This window comes from Achroia grisella, unplaced genomic scaffold, assembly GCF_030625045.1.
Source record: "Achroia grisella isolate CSIRO2021 unplaced genomic scaffold, CSIRO_AGI_Agris_v1 utg853, whole genome shotgun sequence".
Classification (NCBI taxonomy): domain Eukaryota; kingdom Metazoa; phylum Arthropoda; class Insecta; order Lepidoptera; family Pyralidae; genus Achroia; species Achroia grisella.
In genome coordinates, this window is record NW_026713043.1 from 318,645 (window position 1) to 338,435 (window position 19,791).

The following is a 19,791-nucleotide window of genomic DNA, read 5'->3' on the forward strand; positions in this document are numbered from 1 at the left end:
GTTAATTCAGAGAAATAATAAAAGGCTGTAAAAGCGTAATAACCTGGTCGAGAATTAGGGATAACCGGCGGTGGCCCTACCGCATGCTACATTGCATTCAAAATAAACTTATTGAAATGTGGCCATGTCAATTATTGGGTTCACCACAACAACGACAGATGAACATGCCACTGACTACACTATTTAGGATAACAGTGGTAATGGTGTGTTTGTTTTTTTATCGCTCAGGTCCAAATCGCGTTCGTGAGGCATCCACCGATGGATACACTTACGACGGTGATTTCCCGTCTTTGTTGCGAGGCGCGTGCACGGTGACGTGCAGGCGTGACTGCGTGCTGGGATCCTGGGGCGAGTGGGGACCCTGCGCTGTGGAGCCGGACTCTAGGGCTGCTTTTAGATTCCGCACCAGGTCAGAAAGAACTTTTCTTTTTTTTATCGTTAGTAGTTTGTATTAATACGTTTCAACTTAAAAATGTTTTGGTTTGGATTTTCATTGCGGAGAGAGGATTGGGCAGTCTAGACACTGCATTACCATTGCTAGCTGTCCCTAGGTTCCTATTTTGCACCTAATGTAAAAATGCGGCCGAATGCGCTAAAGTCAAATAATTAATGCGCTAAAGGTAAATACATTTAGTTGTCATTGAAACGAAAGAAGAAGAAGATTTAAAAATGTTTAGTTACAACAATTATTTAAAAGATCAAAATGCAAGTTTCTTGCTTGTTCTTCTTCTTGTAAGATAGCTTTCTGAATTAACGGTAGATAAAAAAAAATAAGTGTAACTATTCAAAAGTGCTTAAGTTTATTCAGAGAAATAATAAAAGGTAGTTTATTTAATATAACAGGGAGAGCTAAAAAATATTAAATAAACATCAAGTGAATAATGTACGATTGGTATGGCAAGGGTATATGGTATGGATAGGTATGGTATGGATAGGTATGGTATGGTTGTGTGTGTGTGCCGCCGCAATATAATGCTAACGCGACACCGGTATCAGCGGTTCGCTGAACATACCATGAGATTTTAAAGTGAGTAAGAATCTCACACACTGCCATTCCTCTCCAGTGAGGGGATTTCGTGAGGGTTTTTCAAAATGTTAAAGAATATTGTGTGCGTATGCAGGGAGGTGATACAGGAGGCGTCTGGCGGCGGGCGCGAGTGCGGCGCGACGCTGCAGCGCGCCACGTGCACGGTGCGGGCCCCGCGCTGGTCCGCCGCGGACTGGCCGCCCTGCGCGCCCAAGCACGCACTCTGCGGACGCGCACTCGTCAACCGTAGCGTCACGTCTGTATACATTTTTTTTTTCAATCTTATTGTAATAGGCTCTATTGTCATTTGGGCCTGTTTTTTTTTCTGTAATTATACTTGTCTTATAATAAGTTTTTCTAGAAAACATTTTGAACAGAGTTGGAGTATCAGAGGCATTATCATATTATTATCTAGATGTCTTAGTGAACAGCGTGGCAACATCCAATTAAGGTTAAACGTAATAAGTTTTACTTTTGATTTCAAAAAGGCCATAACAACGATAGGTCCACCCCTATCGCTATTTTTTTTCATTAATTTGGTACGTTATCGGTATTTCTACAGAATCAGTCAAATATTGATACACATACGTGTAATTCCAACTACCAGTCCACGAGTCACGACGAACGATGAACGATCCTTAAATATCTCATTTTCTTATCTTTTTTGTTTAGGTGCATAGACTCGGAAGGCAAGATACTCGACGATGCAAACTGCGAGGCGAGTGGTGCCGGCCCGGCTCCACCGCGGGAGGCTACGTGCCGAGCGCCTTGTCCGAGAGACTGCGTCCTAAGTGCTTGGTCCGAGTGGAGTCCTTGCGAACAGGTAAACGAAGAAATTGTTTACTAATTCAAAGGATTCTTAACAATTCAAGAATGTAAATGTTTATTTTCTCATATTCTGAGTATAGAACAACTTAAAAAAAATGTTATTTCAAAAAATATTGGTTTCTAAAACAAGGAAAGAAATATTTTCTCTGCCATATGGAAATGCATTAAATAAAAAGATGATAAAAGAAATAATCCGAAATGGGACACAGACAGCGAACAGAATACCAGTTATCATATATCGGCAATGATAAATATATATAATAAGATTCCCATCTCTAAAATTGATGTCATGAAAACACTTACGCAGACGAAGTCTGGTGGACGACGCGATCGTACACGCGCAGTGCTGCGGCCGGCTGCGCCCGGCGGAGCACCCTGCGGACATCTGGTGGCGGCTGAGCCCTGCGCCCCGCACGCCCACTCCTGGCACGTGGCGCCCTGGGACGACTGCCAGCCGCTAGGTAACCCTCGCCGACCTGCGACAATGCGGGCGCCTGCAGGCGGCCGAGCAATATACTCTTAAACTCTAGTGGGACCTAACAATCTGTTTCCAAAAATGTCATGTCATGTTCTTTGAATATTTATTTTATTCTCTATTTAGTTTCTCCAAATATTTATTAATAATAAAGCGCTGACCTACTTTTATAGGAGGTTCGCCCTGTGGTGAAGGTATCAAAAGGAGATCGGTTCGGTGTCTCAGAAGCGACGGGGTCTTTGTCAACGACTCATTTTGTCCGGTAAGTGTACCTTCTATGATTGTAATTCCTTTCATATTTGAAATAGTAGAATTGAACTGCTCTATAAATTACCTGATCGATTATTTTAATCATGTACTACAGAAAAAAGTCCAACCTTGTAATGAAACTCGTAAAAATCTGTTGATGGAGAATTTTTCTAATCCTACGAACAAATTAATAAATAATTATTGCTTAGATCTTAAAATACGAAATGTCTCTGTACGTAGATAATATCTATGATAATTTAAAAATAGTCAAACAAGTGAATCGCAATAAGGTCTCTTAATAAATAGCATTTCATACAGAATACGACAGCGACAGAAGCAAGCGAGTCGTGGTGCTACGTGCCATGCGGCGTGGACTGCGAGCTCACTCAATGGAGCGCATGGGATACTTCTGCGTGTGCCTGTGGCGATTCATCTTCCACTAAATATATGCGTCGTACCAGGTATATTTATCACGTGTAGTTGTACAATTAGGTTATGTAAATAAATTGATATATTGAATACATTTATCATTATTTTAAATTATTTATATATCATAATTATTTATAATATGCCCGATTTTTTTCTAATGACCTAACTATCAAAAAGCACTTCCGACGTAACGTCATTTCAGGACAAAGTTAAAAATGATTACCTACATTTATTTTTGAAAATACAATTGTATAAATAATGGAGTAAAAAGTAAAGTGTAAAGATATTGTAAAGACATTTTTGTATTATTCTGCTAAATCTAAGTAGGTATTTTAAATTATATTTAATAGGTGTTTTACATAATTTGGATGTGTCAATTTGTCCCTTTCCAAGTAACAACTAACAGTAACAACAACAATAAGACTATTATTGTTTTTAACTGATTATTTCATCAATAAAAATGTATATTTCAGAGACCATTTAACAACAGTAGTGTGGCCGGGTCGAGCATGTGGACCTACAGAACACCGCGCACCATGTCCTCGGAAGCCCTGTTTGAGACTCGTGGCGAGACCTTCTCTCGGATGTCACGTCAAGGTATCATAACAATAAATACTTTTTATATCCTGTTACAGTTGTAATTATTGCCGATTCTTCTCGACTGAAGAAAACAAAAGAGAATTGTTCATTCGACTCGAAGGACCATTTCTTTAAACTCTAACAAGATCTCCAATTAAAATGAAGTGTATTTTAAATAGGTTTATATTATGCTTGATAGAATTAGCTGCAAGATGTTGTAAGATATATTGGGTTATGACAATACGCGTTTTCGTGCTGTCCGAGGTTGAAGTGAAGACAAGCCGCTAATCGTGACAATTGTGGTTCAGCATACGTTTGATTAAATAAAGGTTATTTCAATTGCATTCTACAACACGAGTAATTTCTAATAACATTTTCCTTACATTTGTATACTTATAAATTACAAAAAAAAATACAATCTTGTAAACTAGTCCTCATAAATGGAATTGAAATAAATATTTTCGTATGCAGACCTCTTCAGGAGAAGAAGCAGATGCTTGCGGCTGGGGGGTAAAAATATCACACGTGCGCTGCGAACTCACCACTGTTGGTGATGAGCCTATGATGGAGGCATATTTAGAACCCTGGCGCTGCTCGCCTGCACTACCTGGAAGGATTATTTCCCCACAGATAACTTATCAGGTTAGCTTAAAATATAAATTGCTTGAATTTACCTCATATATTTTTTCATTTATACTAGGTAGTGTTATTATTTAGTAAAGCTAATATTTATCAGATTTAATACATAATGTTTTTCCATCTTTATACATAATCTGAGCCATTATTAAATCGTAACTAAATTTTAGTCTTTGTGACCTTGCGAAAAGGACGACACTTGCTTACAGAAATGCCGGAAAGAATTTCAAATTTGATTAATGATAAAAAATATATTATAGTCGAAAACTAAGTGGTATCTGAGAATTGTTTCTGAATGAAAGTAGCCGACCGCTAACTAAATAAAATATCAATTATTTTTATATTATAGTCTCTATAGAATCGCAATCATGTACTTATTTAATAAAAATTAGGATGTGTAATATATACCGAGTATGTCATAACTAGAACCCAACAAACATACTACTGAATGTCTAATTATCTTATTCTTCTTATTTTTCCAAGTAACAAGAAATTAATCTAAATTAAACTTGTTACTTGGAAAAATATTACGCCTGTGAAGTACTTCGTTTTCAAAAAAAAAAAATGTATTTTCTTAAAAAATTCATCACTTTATTTCACAACTCAACTTATTTAATACTAGCGGTGCCCGCGGTTTCACCCGCGTTAAATTTCAATATAAAATATAGTCTATGTGTGCTATGTTACTGTAAAGTTTCATGAAAATCCGTTCAGTAGTTTTTACGCGAAAGCGTAACAAACATCCATACTCACAAAATTTCGCGTTTATAATGTTTTTAAGATAACCAGATTTTTAATACCAATTCATTCTGTACATCATAAGGAGGAAGATGTTTGCGAGGCAGACTGCGGGTGTAGGGAATCAGAGATTGGACAGCCGGGACCGTGGGGCTCGTGGGGATCGTGCCGTGGGGGAGCACGCTCCCGCACTCGACAACTGGTTCTTCCTGCGCGTCGTGCTTGCAGAACACCATCCAGGTATCATCCTATTACCTACTACCTAACTCATATTACCTACTCGTATTGCAGGACAATGTATATATTCGGAATACGTCGTGAAAAACAATTTTGAAAAAATCGCACTTGAAGCCGGTTGCAGTCTTTAATTTTCTTAAAAGTATAAATAAATAGCGATTATAAATAAATAGAATTATAGTTTACGATATAAATAAATAAATAGTATTAGTATTATTTATTTATTGATATCATACTAAGCGATATTTTTGGGGGAGACCTTTGTCCGGCAGTAGACGTCTTTCAGGTTGAAAGATGATGAAGCGAGCTTTACAATTTCCCAATATATTCACTTTTGAAGATTGTACATATATATAACCTACTGGCATCCTACGAAAATCCAGCCACTTACAAGTAAACACATCTAGGAAATCTTATCAGACCGTTGACAGACTCAATGCAAGAGAAATAGAAGCCTGCTTGGCCAGCTCTGTTCTTCTTCATAGAACAAACAAGTATCGTGCTTGTATATAAACATTGAGCGCTCTTAGGGACATTGGTTATGTTAATACCACTTGATCACATTTTTCACCCTTTTCATTACAGATTTCATTAATACAAAATTTCTATTTTAACGTTCATGTATGTACCTAGAGGTCTATTAGCCCCTAAAATAATAAGGGTAGTTAATTACTTTTGGCATCCTAAGAAATTTTGAAACACTTTTAATTCATGCTTAATACAAAATAGATTTGTGACCATCGAGTGGGCCAACTGCACGGGCGACGCCGATGAGATCCCGGACCTCCTCGCTGTAGAACCTCGTAACGACAAACCGCGCCGCGCCTGGCTTGAGCGAGATGTGTACCATGATGGATATATTGGTATGCCTCGGTTATATCTACTAAACTAAATCCAAAGTAGACTGGTAGACTTTTTTTATAGTTGAAAATAGAATGGTGCACCCGTCAGGGCTAACGGTTTACGCTAGCGGGGTACTAGTGGAAGATGATACTATGAGTATGAAGTCGATGAGCATGAGGTGAGGTCAGTTAGCCCATTGTGATATTTTCACCAGGAATTTATCATTATGGTTTCCAGAACCGCGTGGAGATCAATCTGACAGGGTATATTGCTAGCAATGGGGTTATTAACCCACATTACTAACAATCCCCTTCCCCTCAGTGAGAAACTTTGTACATAGTCATCTGGGAACACCCCTGTCTCGTCTATAATAAAAACAACTTGCTTTGTAAGACCTGCTTCAGTTGATGGGTCAGATATATAAATTTTATATTTATACACGTGTATTCGAAATATGTGATGTGGATATATAGTTATTTTAACTCACATCTCACTATATCGTTGTATTCTATTATTATTGTTACACTTCGACCAGACTCGAGTCTAATCGCTTCTCTCCATCCTAAGGTTGGCTAGAAGAAATTTACTTTCAGCGAAACGCCGCCCATTGTTGCCTCTTTGTCTTGCTCATTGTTGTATGTTTATACATATTTATATTTGTACATACATAAATTCTTTGAAGAGAATGGTAAAGAATTTTTCTTTTCATATGATAGTGAAATTACAGGGTACGGACTCAAGAGATCTTATCTCCGGAATGGCCATACATGATGTTCACGGGTGTTGCATAATAGCGTGATATCCGTGGTGCTATTTGTATATACTGGCGACGGTTGGCACTTACCATTACGTCTTATTTGCTATATAGTTCCCAAAAAATTACTTTGTACAAAGTCCCTAACAAAGTGTTATATAATAGATTATCAGTATGACATACAAGCAGTGTATTGTTGATCATTTAATTTTTTCCATAGAGGGAAGCACATCAGTGCTAGCGGTGGTGTGGACTGCAACTATCGTGCTCAGCTTCTATGGAGCTTTTATGCTGTACCGTGGATTTATCAGGTATAACATAACATGAATTTATGACGAATTTAATGGTGAATTTAGAAGAATACCGTCTTCCGTATTACACAATAAAGTCGTGCCTGAAAGATTTTCTGTAATTCCAGGTGTCTCAGAAGCAGGAAAATGAGATCCATCGCCAAAGTCTAAACCATCAAGTGACCATCTTCTGTGAGAATCTCATTCGCCCGAGCGGACTGCCGTACTCGGGTTCTATTACTCTATGGACAATACTGTTCCACATTCTGTTGTCTGTTTCGAATACTCTATACATAATATTAATTATTCTTTGAAAAAAGAACTTACTATATTGTTTATTTATGCTATTATCGATGACTAACGTTATCAATATCATCTTCTTTAAGACTATCAATGATTGATCTCTATTTACCCAATCTCTATCAATCTATTTGTAAACTTCTATATAATAATACAACTTCTCTAAACGAAATGTATTTTATCAGCGATATCGCTAGTATAGGAAAAAGGTTCAAATATATGTAGTATATACTATATTTACTTTAATATAAGTATTTTAACTCATTACTATATAACCTGTACGCATAAATTGTCCTTTTATACTAGCAATGTCGCCACGTACTGTGTCTAGTGGAAGTTTAGTATCGTCAGTTTACTGAAAGTATATAGCATCAGTGTCTATTAATATTTAGTCAGTAAATATTGTAACAAGTTTATAGCCAGCAAACAGTCTGTCCGCAGGAGTGCTTCCATGTTTTTACGACGTAATTACGCTAAATTAGACGGTTTGTATAACTTTTCCTTGCTATAACGATTGGCCGCGTCGCAGTGAGGCTTTGGAATGACAATATTAATTCACGAATAGTATTAGCTACTTCGTTAACTTAGAACTGGAGGTCATGTTTGAGTAATGTTAGGGTATAGCCCTTAGTTGTTTCCGTATTGACAGGTCGTCGTGACTCTCGAGGCAATGTGAGTTAGCACAGAGCCGTCCATTTTATTAGTCGTCTACTGGAATTGAGGATGGCCAAGTGAATTTCACAAATTGAATGGAACAGTTGGACAGTTTATTGATTAACTCTTTTTTTTCTTAAATTATCAGACGTGAAGCATATTTTCATAATTTCATATTATTAATACTATTTTCATATGAACTTTATTAATTTCCTTAAATTTTCGCACAAACAGTATTATTAATCTGCTATTTTATATTAAGTAATAGATAATTACTCAGATTTGTGTAGGTAATGGCAATTGTTATGCTAGTCGATGATTTAGTAGGAAGGGTGTAAGGGACTGCCTAGCTTTGAGACTTGTATGAGCTTGTACGCTCCAGCGACCAAGTAAGACGTAACACATCATACCACACATATCAGTGTTTAAATATAAATTATGTCGTAATTAGACTAGATCGTCTTCTGCAATAGCATTCTTGATTTGGTCAGATCTAACATGGTATTTGGTATTATTATGTCTCCGTAAACTATTGCAGAAGGTAGTTTAGTTACAGTGCTTATATCATCCGAGTAGAGCTTTGGCGCACAAGATATCTACCTACTTAATGAATAGATTGTAAGTGATAATTGTAACTGATGATACCGTTTTGAGATAATAATCGTGTATAACACTTTTTGTAGGTTTTGCATTTAAGCCCATGTATTGTGACATGTATCTACATATTTATAATGTGAGTGTGTTCTACGTCTCATCGACTACTCTCTTATACTTTCACATTCCGTTTCCTCTCACTTTGTGACTTCTACATTTCTATTGCTAATATAGATTTTGACATTAAATTCGTAATCGCCTCATAGTTTCAAATTATTGTTTCGTTGATTTTCCACAGCTATTATATTAGATAATTACTTAATATCTTGACTGCAGAGTATTTGTTTTTAAATAGATGCTTGTGCTTTATAGTTGCATCAGCATATTTAAGTGATAACATATAACAGTTCAGGACTCAATATGTTTAATAGCATGCAAAATAAAAGATTAAAGATGTTTTACTTTAATATAATCGCTATTTTTTTTTATTATTTACAAAATCATTCGATCAATGATATTTAACTACTTTCATGTTCCTTTCTAATAATAACATTTGTTCACTAGAAATCACTATATTTTTGGTTACATTATTCTGTCCTACTTTGTATCACTCTATACTTTCGTGTTTACGATGTGTATTTGTAACCGTATTATATCATTACCACGATATTGATGTGAAACATGATAGTTAAGGAATCGTGTTAGACAATACAATATTTGATATTTAATAAATTTGATTGTGTTTTTATATATACAAGTTGTTATTATTTTACCTACCATGAAGTTTAGCATTTATAACACGTTTAAAAACTAAAATTACAGATTCCTAATAAAGTAATAGATATAAATTTACGAATTACTGACTACCCCTTTTGGAACAACAGTTGTAAAGGTATATGATGTAATCATTCCACGAATCTGTAATAATTGTAACAAAATATAAAAATTTTAAGAGGTAAAATATTGCCATGGATAGCTATTATAATTTAGTATCTAATAAAATATTTAATGTAATAGGATTAACAAGACATGAATATTTTAACTATGGCAATATCAAAACATCTTGTGATTATCTATGGTTGGTACATACCACAACCTACTGATTACAGTACAATATGATGGCCAAGGAATATAAGAAACATCAATCTACCAATCCTAATCAATGAATGACAATAAACATGGATTGTATTTTTCTTAAATTCAGCTGCTACGACCTGATGGAAGTCACTTAACCTGTGTTCTCAAACTAGCGAGCACTTTAGGCTCGTATTTCAAATCGGCCAATCCTTTTTGTACGACAGAGTTTACCCTCGCCGAACGGAGCTGCCGTCTGTACCGGGTCACGTCTTTTTCCGATGCTGACAAGTTCTCCAAATTGTTGAGTAATACCTGAAGATATCAGCTTATTAGAAACTACGCTAATAAAATGGCGACAAATCTTGACACAACAATAAAATTGTAGCAGTACTTGGGCCAACAATAAATTACGTAACACTTTAAGGCCCTTCCTTAAAGTGGATCCACAAAGTTTGACATTGTACGATAAGGGTCCTAACCTCTGTTATACAATATCAAATGATACACAAACTATGTGTAAAAATATCATTAAAAGAACCCCTCCCACTCTCCAGGGAGACTTAAAGTTTATGCATCACATTTAAATTTTAATATTTGTACCGTACGAGGAATCGAACCCGCGACCATTAGAACTAAGAAAAAAACTTTTCGGGCATTGGCCAGTCGTGCAAGTAATCTAATATTAATTGCGACTGCTATTGCCCGAAATAACATGAAATTTTAATTATTAAATATACTAATGTAATGTGCCCTGTTTGGGCACATTACATTAGTATATTTAATAATAAAACAAAAAAATAAAACAATACTGTTATGTTACATAATTTATGAATGGCCCCTTGTCAAAAAACTTTAACTTAACAAAGTTCAGTGGCTGTTATTTATGTAACGCTGTTAATAACAGTTCTCATCTAAAACCGATAAAATTTTAACTAGCAACTATGTACGGACTATTTATCCGGAAATAGCGAATCGAGCAACTTAACTTCCACGGTTACTCTTAGCTGATTAATATAAAAAAAACCTTTTTCAAAATTTCTGCACATAACTACTAGTATATTTACCGTTTTAAACGGATCGTATTTTGATCATATTTTACACTCAGATGGGTCGCATCCTAACTTAACATGCCTTTAATTCATACATAGTCAATTTCAGTTTATTTCATAAATCAATTATAATAATTAATATAAAATAGAAACAAAGTAATTAATAACATTTATATCGATATTAAAAGAAACTGTTAAAATACTTCTATAACTAAATACTAGCATATGAGCAGGCAGCGAGTTCTCCAGCAGCTTTCTGTGCCTTTATCATGGTAGGTGAATTATAAGTAAACACGTCTGAACAATAATACTCCTGCAATGTCTTCATGTCCACATCTAACAAATAATTTTCACTCTCTCCACTCGACTTTAATAATGGGGGCAACAAATCCAAAAATAATTTCTGTTGATATTGATCCAAATCAACGAAATTAGGGCTTATTTGCAATAGTCTTTGACATAAAGAATAATGATCACTATAACTTAAACAAACGCCGCTATACTCAGCTAAGGCGCGAATTATTTTCCAGTCATGACGCGCCTTACCCGGTGGTGTCACCGCTGGCATGGCATATTGAGATCTACCTTCCATATTTAAATATAATCCACCAGATTCTGTATAAGCACTCCCAGGTAAAATGACTGCAGCATTTTGCGCGCCGCGATCCCCTTGAAATCCTATATATATCACACTACAATTTGCTGGTGGTGTCCAATCGTAAAATATTTCGTCTGCCCCTAGAGATATCAACACATTTGGCGGACATTTCTGGACAGCTTCAAGCGCTCCCGGCTTCCAACCAGCTTCCAAAGCCCCAGCGAAACTCGCCTCCCTCGTTAAAACATTCAAAACTTGCCAGTTTCTTAGTTTAGTAGCAGGCGCTAATTTAGTTAAGATTCTCATAATCTCAGGTCCAGCCGCAGTTTCCAATTGAGATACTCCTACCAGTATAAGCGCTCTCTTAGCACCTTGCATAAACTGACCAGCATTGGCTAATGCTTGAATATTGTCACCTAAATAATTGACGTAATAGTTATAGTCGCATTTTGGACCGATGGCGTAAATATCGCATTCATTAAAAATGTATGCTTGGCGAATTCTTGCATTTAGTACAGGTGCTTCGAATCGTGGATTTGTACCAACAAGTAAGATTTTATCTGCTAAAGCGATGTCCTGCATATTTATATTTAACAAGTATCCAGCTCGTAAATCCATCCCCGATATAGAATAATATAACCCACGTTCTACGTATGTGTGTTCTGATCCAAATGTATTAAGAAGATCTTTGGCTGCTACCAGTGTTTCAACATTGCAGTGCGGTCCCGCTATAGCCATGACGTTATCTGGACAAGTACATCTAATCAAATCACCTGCTAATTTCAAAGCAAAGTGCCATTCTGTTTCAAATAGACACTCTTGAGATCTGTACATTGGTGTTACTAGTCTTTGCATTTCAAGTGAATCTATCGCCCATCGTCCTTTATCTGAGAGCCACTCTTGATTTATTTCATCGTGCTCTCGAGGCAAAACTCTTAGTAAGCGATTAAATCGATAGTTTAATGTAATATTTGTTCCTGTTGCATCAGTAACATCAATAGAATTTGCTGTCCTAACTTCCCAAGGACGAGCTTTAAACATATAAGGTATAGCCGTTAAAGCCCCAACAGGGCACAAATCAATAATGTTCCCAGAAAGTTCAGATAGAAAAATTTTATTGACATAGGTTCCAACAAGCATATCTGTACCGCGGCCTGTAGTGCCCAAAACATCTAAACCGCAGACTTGAGACGCAAATCGAATGCATCTAGTGCAATGAATACATCGTGTCATCTCAGTACGTATCAGTGGTCCTAAATACTTATCTTCCACAGCACGTTTACCGTCAAAATGTATATCTGTAAATCTAGAACGATCATTCCCAAACTTCATTGACAAATCTTGAAGATCGCATTCACCTCCTTGATCACATATAGGACAATCTAAGGGGTGATTAATTAAAAGAAATTCCAAAACTCCTTCTTGTGCCATTAAAGTTGCCTCGGAGTTGGTTCTTATTTTCATACCTTCATTTATAGGGGTCGAACAAGCTATTTGAGGCTTCGGTATGCCTTCAATCTCTACAAGACACATTCGACAGTTTCCAGCAATAGAAAGTCTTTCATGGTAGCAAAAAGTTGGTAAAGTCACACGTTCACGACGCAATGCCTGCAGTACTGTGAAATATTTAGGAACAGTAATAGATTTTCCATTAATGAATATTTCAACATCGTTACTTTTTTTATACCGCTTTTGTGTGTTTTGCATTAAATTGCGGCATTTCAGTAGACTACAATATGTTCTAAACATCATAACTGTAATAACAGTTTATAATTTTATTACAGATGTCAATAATAATGTCACTAACAGAAAAAATAACAAATCATGTCATTACTCATAAATCTAATTGCAAACTTTTTTATTCGCTACTAATTTCAGAAATTTGTAGGTACTAATATATATTTCTATAATATTTACTAAATAAGATATTTACGTAAAGTTTTTTTTTACTTTCTACTATAAATAACAAATAGTTTAATCTTATTAGCATAATTTTACCTATGAAAGGATGTCATTATAATTGTTATAATAACATTGTATCGTGTTTAGTTTCAACGTAACTATCGTAATAAATTAAATCAGTTGTACTAAAATTGTATATAAAATATATATATATATATATATGTAGGTAGTATTAATAATTTACCTTATGTATAGAATCTATGAGTTGTACCAAAGCCTCCTTAAACTGTACAAAAATCTCTGTCGCGCGTTGGTATCTGAAAATAAAACGAAATTAAAAGTATCTAAAAAAATTGTGGCATGATTTAACACAGGAGGATAGTTCACATATTGTATATGTGAATTATCCACGGAGCGAAAATCTTTACAATTTCATCATAAAATAATTTCTATTAGGCTGACCACTGAAAGTGAAATATATGAAATACTAGCTGCATCCGCGACTTCGTCCGCGTAAAATGACGATACTTCCATAGAACCTTTAATATTCACTTTCAACCCCTTACAACCCTTTTTTCACTTTAAAAAGTAGCCTATGTCCTTTGTCAAAGTCTAGACTATCTGTGTACCAAATTTAATTTAAATCGGTTCAGTGGTTTAGGCGTAAAAGCGAGACAGACAGACAGAGTTACTTTCGCATTTATAATATTAGTAAGGAGTATAAGGGCAGAGGAAGGCCAAAAAAGAGATGGATGGACTGTGTGAAAGAAGATATGGTAAGAAAGGAAGTAAATAACGCGATGACTGCGAACAGGGATGAATGGAAGCGAAAAACATATTACGCCGACCCCAAATAAATGGGGTAAGGAAGAAGCAGATGATGATGATGAATATTAGTAAGGAGTAAGGAAGTAAGAATAAAGATCGAATTATGAAAATAAAAAAATCAACTGTCAGAATTTAAATGAAGTTAGCAACGTTTGTATATTCATTACTTGATTACAGTCACCGGAAAAGTATCATCTTAGCAGTATGATTATAGTACATACCAACACTATAAGTGACGTTTGATGGCCGTAGGAGACGTTTATTTTAATTCTTACAAATTACACACAATTACAATGGACAATACATAGATGTACATAATATTAACTTGATAGTTCGTGTCATTATGTGTGATCCGCAGCAACACCTATTTCACGGTCACTAGATATAGGTACAACAGAAATATCATTTGTTTTACTTATGATCATGTAAAGTGTCAGTGAACGCGTAGTCCAGTGCAAGTCTGAGGGTTCTCGCTGCGCGTGGTGCGGCGGGCGCGGCCAGCACGCGGCGTGCGCCTCGCTCCAAGCAACGCGCCTGCACCAGCAGCCGGCATGACTCCGCGCAGGCGTTGGTGCGCTCCCACCCGCTTCTACTTCACCAACAACCGATACAGAACAATCCTTAGCTACCGTAATAGTTATTTCCATAGAATTCAGTTTAAGAAACTAGGACATAATACTATATTCATTACTATTTATCCGTCCATGAATAGGTTCAGGTGTTATTGGTTCTAGAAAACTGATATAAATACATAGATAATTTTTAAATATAATTTTTAGAAATAATATTATACTGAGATGGGTCCCCGGGCATTCAAATATTGAAGGCAATGAGAATGCCGACCATCTGGCAAAGTTAGGGGCAAAAACCGTCCAACTGGGCCCCGAACCCTTCTGTGGTGTGCCTCGTTGCCTAAAACTGGGACATCTCAAATTAATAACCAAACGAGAAGCACTAAATCACTGGCAAGAAATGCCAGGATTAACACATTCAAAAGACCTAATATCGGGCTTCTCGACCAAATACTCCAATAGACTACTGCTATTGAGTAAAAACAACATATGCATGATGACTAGGGCCCTCACAGGACACTGCAAATTAAACAAGCATATGGCTAAACTAGGCCTATGCACGACAAGTATCTGCAGATTCTGCCAAACTGAAGAGGAAACGCCGCTTGACATCCTATGTGGTTGTAGCCCACTCATGCATAAACGAAATATCTCCTTTAGAAAGTTTACACTCTTTCCTGAGGAGATAAAAACGATCGCTCCTAAGAATATCCTTCAATTCTTGTCCCTGACGGGTCTAGGTAGCGAACTCTGAAAAGGGCGAGCACAATAGATCTATGTAGGTCGTAGTGCTACAGGTGCCACACATCTGACAATAGCCCAAACAATCCAATAAAAAAAAATAGATAATTTTTTGTAAATACCTACATATCGTTATATTGGGTCTGTATAGGTATATTCAGTCTCGATGTTTTTTTATAAATACACACAATCATGTTTCTGAATACAAATGTTTGTACCGTGAGAGAGATCGAACCCGCGACTATCAGAACTAAAAAAAATCTTTTCGGGCATTGGGCAGTCGTGCAACTAATCTAAAATTATTTGCGGCTGATATTGCCGCAAATAATTTTAAAGCTTACTTCCAAAGCTTTGATGAAAACTACATACATAGGTTGATAGAAATAATTTGTTGTAACTAAATTAAACAGAAGAATTATACAGAATAATATAAATAAAGACACGAAAAAGAAGAAATTGCTGAATTAAAAATATATATCATATATATATAAAGAAAAATATATCGAAAAGCCATGATAGTATGATCTATCATGCATACACTTTTCGATCAGATTTACACAGTTCTGGATTCAACTTACTTGCCAACCGAAGTTAGTTTCCAAGATGGAAGCGCATCGTCCAACAACCGAACGGCTGCGTGGGCGTACTCAGCGGCCGCTCTTAGACGGACGCTTACAGATGCTAACGCATCCCGGAGACTACGGGCGCGAGTCAACTCACTCTCCAGAGGCGTGCCTGGCCGTAAACCATTTCCCCATACGCTTTCTGTAATATTGCTTTTTCAGATGATACGTGCCATAGATACACAATAGAACTCTATATAAATGGTTATGGATATCTATGGTTCTCCGTAGCTAATCTGTGCCAATATACAGTCATCAGTATTATTCTGTGTTCAACTCTCTTCACTCTCCATACATCTCATACTTTATGTCTAACACCACATCTTATTGAAAATAATAAATAAAATACTTCTGGAATGACTACAGTACAACGGATGCTTCTTATAAATATTTCATCTAAATATTTGTACAAAAAATAAACAAAAATTCATCTTTGTAGTGTACTGGGCAAAACACATTTATGGGTAAAGCTAGCTGACACGCAAACATTGTTTTGCATTATAAATTAAAATCGCTATTAAAAAATAGGTGATTAAAGAGTGAAAATTTAGGGTAGTATGTATTTTTTAATGCCATATTAAATTTTCCAATAAAGTCAGGCGGTGACAACCCTTATCACTTAGGGATATGAAAAATATATAGTAGCCGATTCTCAAACCTTACTGAATATGCATATAAAATTTCATAAAATCGGTCAAGTCGGTAAGTTATTGATAACAAATTCATCGTTACCACACATCAGAAACAACATGACTCCAAATACAGCTGTCTCTATCTACATATCTCATATGATCGCAGTGTATTTTTCACTATCATTATCCTGCCGCGTTATTTATAATGTCATGAGATGTCGCTACTTAATTTATGCGTTTCTTGTAGTATCTAAGTAGTAAATATACAGGTGGAATGATTATATTAGCAAGTTTATTTGATAGTGTGTTACATGGCTTAGTAGAAACGCGAACACTCAATGCAGGATCGTAATGTGGACTGACTTTACACTGAACTTAAATCTAAGTTATGTGGAGATGTAAACAAATGGACGAGTGCCGAGTGTTGACAGAAATATTAGAAGTGTAGGCACAATCTCTTGCATCCGCTTTTATTCTTTACGCGTAAAAATATGATATAATACCAAGTAATTGGTGCAACTGTGCGTACAGCGACCGTATGCGCAGGATCTGTGCGTGCAATACTCGTCGCTCACGTTGCAACTCGCTGTGGCGTACCTTCAACCAACTCAGTTCGAGTCCACGCATCTCCTGTTGGAGAATTCAATTAAAATACAGATGACCCAATTTACCAGACGATTGTTAATTCACTTTATTTGATCAAAAATAAGCCCAACAAATTGTCTCCAAATACTTGCCATATTGATTATTTTCAATATAGGTGCAAGAAAATTTTACATTTTAGTATATTAACAACAGATTAAGTGGAAAAGTTCAACTTAAAAACAAAGAAGTCAATTATGTATGTAGAATATACACCTACATAATTGACTTCTAATATATAACACGAAATATTAATTACAGTAATCGATTTTTGCAATAAAAATATTTTATTTAATATAAAACATATGTATAGCATAGCTCAAGAGCCAGCGGCCAATGTGACCAATTTCTATTTTAGATGTTTTCGGCGTGAGGAAATCATTACCGAAATTAGGTGTTGGCACGCTGACTGTCTGCAAGATATCGACGTAGCGTTCTTATTAAAAAGAGATTCTTGAAATTGTATATGTCCTTACCTTTCTATTTACATTTGCGACAAAATCTTCATTCTCGGAGGCTAACATTGGACGTCTGTACAGATCTAGACTTACAAACAACTGAAATACAATGTATACTAGTTAGTATCTAACTAGTAACTCATTTATAAATATAATATGAATATAAAAACCATTAATAACTATTTAATATTTAATCAACATTTGATATAAAAATATAGATTATACACATATTTAATCCTTATTTTACAAATAATTGTAATTTAAAGCACTGACCTGGTGAATAGTTTTTGCATATACATCTTGAGTTATTATTGTAGGCTTAGTATTTTCTTCGAATGTATTGATTTCCTTAACAAACGAAACAAAACACTCTGATAAAATATATAACGTAGAAGTAAAGTAGCTTAGATACATATATATATATATCAGTTTTACGTTATTTTTTCATAGAAACAATTGTCTCGTCTGGATACAGACTCAATTATAGAATATATAAAAGTCCGAATGTAAAGTCATGGGTCATTTACCATATAAGACAAGTATCCGCGCTTTTTTGACCAATCTCTTATCTCCAAATGGAGAAATGATGTCATATACCTAACACTATCATCTTCAACTATATCACTATACAGCCAACGTAGAGTTGTTATCCCTAAAAATCTCATCATCTTTAAAAACAACTAGAACAATCATGAAAATCCTAGGTTACGAAGTTTAAAACCGCGTTTACCTACTATTTTTTTAATTAAAATAAAACATAATTTACATTCTAATTATTCTCTGCGAAGAAATTGTGTAAGCAATCATTAGAGGACTTTGGCAAAGAATTGTTTTATTTATTTTATTGCGCCAGTCGCATACTTGAATACTTTTATACCTGGACAAATGACAACCAGCACATGCCTGAAAAGACGTGAAATATTATTCAAGTTTCTCACCTGCTGCAAACTTTCCATCTCAGCTGTGATAACAGCCAGCCTCGCCGCTGGGTATGCTTTCTCGCTCTTCGCGATTTCGTCGTCTAATCTTACTAGAGCCGCCACCACTGTTTCTCCTTTCACCGTTACGCCGTCCCACGACACTCGCTGAAGTACAAAAATCAATTATTTATAATTTCATCATATATTGCATAATATCTGCACCTGCCCTACTAATATGCTGTCCACCTTCTTGATGGATGACTACTGGTCGTAAACAATAAAACATCAACATCAGTGTCGCAAGCATAGAAATAATTAATCTTGTTATTATTTTATATGTATGTTAGTCTGTAAAATATATATGGACAAGCAATAGTAGCAACAAGACAGAAAAATGTATTGGACATTTCAGCATTGTTTTTTTATTTATTTATTAAAACTTTACTGCACAAATGCATAAATAAAGGCGTACATACATTTATAATACTAGTATAGACATAGGTAAAAGTAAACCAGACTTCTATTATTAGCAACAGCTATATAGTTACTCACACTAGGAACTGTGGAAACGTTAATCCTCTGGGAACTCGCCATGCACCCCATTCCATCGCCACCACACATATGAATTGTATGCGGAGAGACTAACAGCTGTCTCCAAAACTCTACCCCTTTATAATAGTGGCAAATGTGCCAAGGTTACTATGTATGGAATGCTCAGAAAATGATTCACTTTCGTTTGAATGGGACCGTTTTGTGTGAACAATACGGGCGAGTACGGAGCGGCACCGCGGTGTTGTTGGTTTTTTTAAATCCATTATTTACGTACATGGAGCTATAAACTGTAAATCGTAGTTGAAATTGGATTAATGATACTTACTTATACTTACTTACTTATTTTCTAAGAATTCCGTATAAGGTTTCGTATAGATTTTCATGAGAATTTACAGTCGACTATTAAAAGAAATTTGGGTTGTTTGATAATGGTGATCCAACGGTGCCTGCTATATTTGATTAACCAGTATAAAAGTCGTATATCTTTAAATAAATAAATAATCATAAGTTACCAATATACCTATTATATATAGTACGTACATAGTAATGTAATTTATTGTAGCA

The 19,791-nt window shown here is 35.6% G+C and overlaps 3 protein-coding genes across 3 annotated transcripts in view; 1 reads left to right on the plus strand and 2 right to left on the minus strand.

Moving 5' to 3' along the window:
- LOC131852453 (thrombospondin type-1 domain-containing protein 7B-like) overlaps positions 1-7,496 on the plus strand; it is a 98,861-nt gene extending 91,365 nt beyond the window's left edge. Inside the window, exons 18-29 of the mRNA XM_059203108.1 lie at positions 229-409; positions 1,122-1,283; positions 1,700-1,850; positions 2,163-2,316; positions 2,504-2,592; positions 2,898-3,040; positions 3,482-3,605; positions 4,059-4,229; positions 5,047-5,201; positions 5,928-6,061; positions 7,016-7,106; positions 7,214-7,496. Of these exons, the coding sequence (XP_059059091.1) occupies positions 229-409; positions 1,122-1,283; positions 1,700-1,850; positions 2,163-2,316; positions 2,504-2,592; positions 2,898-3,040; positions 3,482-3,605; positions 4,059-4,229; positions 5,047-5,201; positions 5,928-6,061; positions 7,016-7,106; positions 7,214-7,256 (1,598 nt within the window). The 3' untranslated portion in view covers positions 7,257-7,496. The remainder of the gene's footprint in view (positions 1-228; positions 410-1,121; positions 1,284-1,699; positions 1,851-2,162; positions 2,317-2,503; positions 2,593-2,897; positions 3,041-3,481; positions 3,606-4,058; positions 4,230-5,046; positions 5,202-5,927; positions 6,062-7,015; positions 7,107-7,213) is intronic.
- Positions 7,497-9,505: 2,009 nt separating this feature from the next.
- LOC131852455 (uncharacterized) lies at positions 9,506-19,297 on the minus strand. The gene is made up of 9 exons (XM_059203110.1): positions 19,228-19,297; positions 18,694-18,840; positions 18,029-18,103; positions 17,774-17,854; positions 17,159-17,285; positions 15,979-16,165; positions 14,503-14,679; positions 13,504-13,576; positions 9,506-10,022 (listed from the first exon to the last, which is right to left on the minus strand). The coding sequence occupies exons 1-9, from the start codon at positions 19,294-19,296 to the stop codon at positions 9,858-9,860; spliced, it is 1,101 nt and encodes a 366-aa protein (XP_059059093.1). The 5' UTR covers position 19,297; the 3' UTR covers positions 9,506-9,857.
- LOC131852454 (NADH-ubiquinone oxidoreductase 75 kDa subunit, mitochondrial-like) lies at positions 10,917-13,117 on the minus strand. Its single transcript, XM_059203109.1, has one exon. The coding sequence runs from the start codon at positions 13,107-13,109 to the stop codon at positions 10,971-10,973; it is 2,139 nt and encodes a 712-aa protein (XP_059059092.1). The 5' UTR covers positions 13,110-13,117; the 3' UTR covers positions 10,917-10,970.
- Positions 19,298-19,791: the final 494 nt, after the last annotated feature.

What these genes read in the sequence shown, in the direction of transcription:
- LOC131852454 (XM_059203109.1), bottom strand. Translation starts at nt 13,109, where the DNA reads ATGATGTTTAGAACATATTGTAGTCTACTGAAATGCCGCAATTTAATG.
- LOC131852455 (XM_059203110.1), bottom strand. Translation starts at nt 19,296, where the DNA reads ATGTGTGGTGGCGATGGAATGGGGTGCATGGCGAGTTCCCAGAGGATT. An exon ending in TCGCAAATGTAAATAGAAAG is followed by an intron (nt 17,286 to 17,773) that starts GTAAGGACATAT and finishes ATTCTCCAACAG; the next exon opens with GAGATGCGTGGACTCGAACT. An exon ending in ACAGTTGCACCAATTACTTG is followed by an intron (nt 16,166 to 17,158) that starts GTATTATATCAT and finishes GCAATATTACAG; the next exon opens with AAAGCGTATGGGGAAATGGT.